At 44.1% G+C, this 5643-nt stretch overlaps 1 protein-coding gene across 4 annotated transcripts in view; it reads right to left on the bottom strand.

The window, feature by feature from the left end:
* ECT2 (epithelial cell transforming 2) overlaps positions 1-5643 on the bottom strand; it is an 80127-nt gene that overhangs the window by 22177 nt on the left and 52307 nt on the right. For all 4 annotated transcript variants that reach the window (XM_019503310.1, XM_019503311.1, XM_019503313.1 and 1 more), the window contains 2 exons: positions 3937-4075; positions 701-855 (listed from right to left, as the gene is read on the bottom strand). In XM_019503310.1, the coding sequence (XP_019358855.1) occupies positions 701-855; positions 3937-4075 (294 nt within the window). The remainder of the gene's footprint in view (positions 1-700; positions 856-3936; positions 4076-5643) is intronic.

Genomic DNA, 5643 nt, shown 5'->3' with positions numbered 1-5643 from the left:
CTCTCACCCCCCATCCCTCGAGCCACTCCAGGTGCAGCTGCTTTTATCAGCATTTACGGCTACTGGAGCCAAGCAAGCAAGTCCTGGTGGGGAAAGGGATAGGAGGGATGGAGATACAGGTTTCCCTGGGGGAGAGCGCAGGGAAGGGAAGAGCCCTCCCTCCCCCACTGGCAGGTTGTGCCTCCCCCCACCCCTTACAGGTCACACCTGCTGCACCCACCCCACCCACAGGCTGTGCCTGCCCCTCATCCCCCAGTGGACCGCCGATCCCTTCCAGTCTGCTAGATCCCAACCCCATCAACAGGCCCCCCCACCCATCCTGACTTGCCTGATATCAGACAGCCATTTTGAATCAACTTAACCTCTCAATGCCCCCAAAGGCCTGTATTTAGCCTAAAAGAACGAAACAATTCCACAAGCATAAATAGGAAGCAGCTTAAAAAATTAGGTACTGCAGAACTTAATAGTCAGGCCTACTCCTTCCTAACTATCACAGGGGGAGTACAGAATAACTTCAATACAAAAGTAATTTTGCATTGAATGTAGACATTCTAAAACCTATTTCTCTACCCTAATTTAGCTTTTCTGTGTCCACTATTAACAATTTTCTTCCCCTATTATCAAAAGAAAGCAGCCATTCATGTGTTTAAAATACATTTGGGGTGAAATATTTTCATCAATAACCTGGTAAAGGACTTACAGCATCTGCTTTACAAATTGTATTGGCTACATGCCGACACAGCATCTTCAGCCAGTCCTCTTTAGCAGGTTCCTCAGTCGTCATCTGAAAACTGAACAACAAGTTGTTCTGTTCTGTTGGTGGTCGCACAACCAAAGCAAAAGCCTTCCGGCAATCTACAAATCGAAGACAAACATTCAGTTCACACCATATTCCAGACAGGACAGTAAACCTGCATACAATTCTAAAGAAGATAATAAGTTAAACTTGCATTCCTGTGTTTCAAGAGCAGGCTGGCTCAAGTAAAAAATTGGAAGCAGCCCACACTGTAGTGCATAGGAAACTATACCAAGTCAAATCAGTCTACAAATACCTGATGGGTGGTTACAGGGAGAACGGAGATGGACTGCTCTTGGCCACAGGGAGCAATAGAGCAATGGTCTTAAAAATGCAGCAAGGAAAATTTAGGTTGGATATTAGCACCTCATCTGCATTTAAATCTGTCTTATCTGTGCCAACTAGGAATCACTGGATATTGGTTATCACTGGAGTTTGTGGAATCCTTGGATGTTTTAAACGCAGATTACACAGGTATACGACTGGTAGAGTTTAGTCAAAGGACAATCCTGGTCTTTCGTAGTGAGTTAGACTAAATCACCTCTAGCAGTCCATTACAAACCTACTATTCCAGGATCCTATGAACTCTGGGGTTCTCTCTTCAGGTCTGCAACTTTAGAGTAGATTATCACTCCTCCAATCAAGAAGGGATACTGAGAAGCACCAGAATTGAATACTATTGGCATATCTACACATGCAGGCATGTGCGCTTGCAGCAACTCAAATAGTGGTGGCACAAATTTGTGCCAGGAATATGTGCCATAGCACATGTGCCTGAACACGCACTTTCGTGTGGGGCAAAGGGTGTGTGTGTGTGTGGAAGACACACAAAACAAACACTGACCCTGCCTAGCATCTCCCAGATCTACAGCCACAGGGAGCTGAAGGCAGGGGCCAGCACTTGAGCTGGCCGCAGCAGTATAAAGCAGGAGCTTCTGAGGCCTAGCCACTTGACATATGAAGATACTAGCTCCTTGTGCTAGCTGGACTGCTGCCTGACTGTGACCTGCTGCAGCCTCTGCCAGCATCTGCTCCCTTGGACCTGCAGCCCCATGTCTGCATATTTGCCAGAACTGGACAGGGGCTGCGTGGGTTGTGGCATGGGCACTGCAGCAGAGCTGTCTGCACCTCTGTGCTAGCTGCCAGTGGGCTGTGGCTGCATAGTTGGCCTTTGTGTGCTGCCATGTGTGCCCCCCACCTTGCCATCTGGGCAACTATCGCCTAAAAGATCTGCTCATTGTAGTGGCCTGCTTTGAACTGTCAAAGCACGTCCTCCTGGCACCAAATGGCCAGGAGGTCAGCCACCTTGTTTGCCCTCCAGCTGGGTCCCCAGTGCCAGTCCTGGGCATACTCCTCTGCCTGGGTCCTGCCACTTGCCTCACTAGCAGGAATCCTGATGTTCCATGTTTAAAAATTGCCAATTATTATTAAAAAAAAAAATCCTAAAATTTACTCTTTAAAATGCCCAAAAAACTATGTTTTTTCTGCAATTAAAATGAAACGCTACTAAAAGAGCAAGAGAGAGTGCAAGCAAGCACAGCACAGTTGGGCAATGTTTTTTTGATATATTTACAAATTTAAAGCAATTTGGAAGCCTACCAGTGCTTAATAAATCATAATTCATCATAATAAAATAAATTCTACATATCTATATGCTTTGGTGTTTGCTCCTGGGTTTTTTAAACAGAAAAATCAGAGCTCCCCCTGAACCCCTTCACTAACCAGAGTGTGGGGACAATTGCCCGTGCAACCATAGCTCCCACCAGCAGGTCCCATCCCGTCTGGCAGCTGGGCACAGGGTGAGATATTGGGGGCTAGGAAGGGCTGCGTGCATGTGTGTGGATTTCCCAGTATCAAATTTAGAGTTTGTGCTGCAAATACGCAACACGGGGAACGTGTTTTTGGTTCTTAGCATGCCTCTCACAGAGTCTCAAACTACTTTGAGATGCCGCAGCAGACACGTGCACACTCATCTGGATGTGTCCTATGGGCTCTTTTATGGAATGAATAAGGAGGCCATTTGCAATTTAAACAATAAAAACTAAGAATTATGACAAGTTAACCCTGCTCTATATGTATGTAGAGCAAGCTGTGGTTTGTACTCCTCAGTCAGCAACCCCAAAGCAAGATTCAACACAGGAGAGTTTAGAGAGTATGTATGTGAGCAAGCAGTGCTCAGCGCTGCTTCAGAAACACAAGTTGGAAGCATTCAATCATGTTATTTTGTCAAAAACAAATCATTTCTCTAGCGTACGCAAGCTCAGAGACTAACTTTAATTGATGAAGAATTCCCGTATCTTGTATCAAATGGCTAGAATTTGTTTTTACGTATGCATAAATACCAATTAAACTATAGCAGTCATTTTTAAAAGATGAAATGAGATTGGATGAAGCCTCCACCTTAATAGATGGCTTCTTAACCTTTAACAAATACAAACCCAGCAAGATTTGTTGAGAGCTCTGGAGAACAAGCAAAAACAAGTTTGTTATGAAGGCTTGTCACCAGAAGTGAAACATCATTGTAGCTTAACTTCCCGATTATATTTCTAGCAATTAGTCTGACTGCCAGTTTATAAAGGCACTGTTACTACAACCTTGAATTCCATGCAATGTTCTTTTCTACTACTGTGAAACATTCATATAAAAGAAATCCATGTGGGGTCAATATGACCAAGTTGTTACAGGAGTTAAGTCCTTTAAACCTTTGTTCTCAGATGCCAAAGGCAACTCCTTCTCAAGTAACATCATCACATTTTAAATTAATATCTCTATTTCAGGAGACAGCACTGGGCCAAGCAAGAAAAGCAAGTGCACTCAGTGGAACAGAAGCTTCATGTTGAAAGCTTTAACCATCAAATTTCTGTTCAACTGCAGGCTCACAATATCATTTAGTTGGCTCTTGATAAACACAACTCTTAAAGGCTAATGACACACACATTGGTTTGCAGGCCAACAGCCTTTAAAAACTTGCCCGGTACTTTCAAGCAGAGCAATTGCACTCAAACTGCCAGCTAAAGTTGGTAATCACATGATTAGTTACTCCCAGGTGTTTTGTATAACTATTTCAATCTACAACCTACACACTATTTTTCTGCCAAACCATAGTCTCTTAGCTACGAGGTAACTCCAAATGTACATACCTTCTGTTTCCCTGATGTCCAACACTTTCTTGATCTGTGAAAGAGGCATAAGAACAATGTGTTTCAGAGATGCCGGAGGCCTGGTATGACCATGTGGGCTCTTGAAAACACCAATAACTTTATGTCGTTTCCTTGCAATCTGTAAGGAAACGGTGAAGTCGCATGATTAAATCAGTCCTTAAATTAAGGCTTATGGTCTAGCAACAGATAACTAAGAGTATTTAGTGCTTTATCTGAGCAGCCAGTTTCCAGCACACGGATCTGTGTTTCTACTTGAAATAAAACTAATTCTTGGGGGTTTGTTGGGGGGGGGGTGTTAAAAAAAATTTCTAGTCTATAGGAAGGCCACTTGAAAAAGTGACCACCCTAAAGACTAAAATAGTTCCTCAAAATAAGCTGAAATGATTAGAAGAGTTGTTTTTACCACCAGTTAGATATTGCCAAATTCTAGTATAGCTAGACCCCAACAGGCTACATTACTAACCACAATCTAAACTACCATATTTACTCAAAGACAAGACATCCCCCAAACAGCATAGGCAAACAGCCCCTCATCTTACATTTGCATACGAGTAAGCCTCCCCACCTAAACACACTGTCTACAATTAAACTGCTGCTAGAAGCAGTACGTACTGAGTCATGAAAACCAACTCTGAAATTAACAGAATACAGCCCATGCTGAGTGTGCCCATAAAACACCTGGCCCATATGGACCAACAACAAAGTCCAGCTTAATAAGATATTGTGCCCATTGTGCTCACTCCCCCTCAGCACCATTCTTTTCCAAGTCATGGCAAACCATTACAAAGACATTTCATCTTCCCCTTCACGCCCACAGTGGAGCAGTTCCCTTCTTTCCCATTTCCAATGATTCCCATTTCCTCACGAGCCTTAAATGTCTGGCAAACATTCCCAAATTTCTACCTAGTTGAGAGGCTCTGTTGCCTCCTCCCTTAGCCTGTTGCATACGATTAGTATGGCCCCACCCTGCATATGGTGGAGATGAACCAGGCAGACCCGCATCTCATCTGCATTTAAATTTTTGGAGGGTCCCAGGACTTGTGACAAGAGCACCTGGTTCCAGTTGCAAGAAGGGCACTAATTAGCACATGGAAGGGGGTAAAGGGAGGGGATTATCTGGAGTACACACACATACTGAACAGTGTTTGGTTGTAGGGGCACCATGGCTTAAAATGCTGTTGATTCTGCTGGGGCACAGCCCAATGAACTATACGGTAAGACAAGTCATGTGCCTTTTGGCTCTGGACTGATACAATGAATAGTTTGTTCTATGTGCAAGTAGGTACACGAGTGCCACACAAGAGTGTTTATGGAGTACCTTTGCTAAATCTTTAAGCAGTTGCACCAACTTAAAAAGCATCAGTTCTGGATGAATTACATCTATAGGCACCCATATGGTTTGCATATATGCAAAAATCACTACAGTATATTTATTTCATAGTCATTAATCCCTTTCATTTCAAGTTAACATGGGGAAAAGGGTGGGGGAGGAGGGAAAACAGGACAGGCAATGCTGTGGTTCTGGCTCTGGCCTTAAAATCTGGATTGGGGCAAGAGTTAGAACACAGCAGTCTCCTGCCCCCTCTGCTTGCCCTCTGAAGCTTCTGCCCTCCCCATCCCCTTACTGTTACCCACATTGTGCTTGAGGAGGGAACAGAAGCCAAAGGTGCCACTTGCCTCCTCCCC

This window comes from Gavialis gangeticus, unplaced genomic scaffold, assembly GCF_001723915.1.
Source record: "Gavialis gangeticus isolate Ggan-Ray unplaced genomic scaffold, GavGan_comp1, whole genome shotgun sequence".
Taxonomy (NCBI): Eukaryota; Metazoa; Chordata; order Crocodylia; family Gavialidae; genus Gavialis; species Gavialis gangeticus.
Note: the sequence above shows the minus strand (reverse complement) of the source record. Positions and strands in the feature narration are given on the sequence as shown.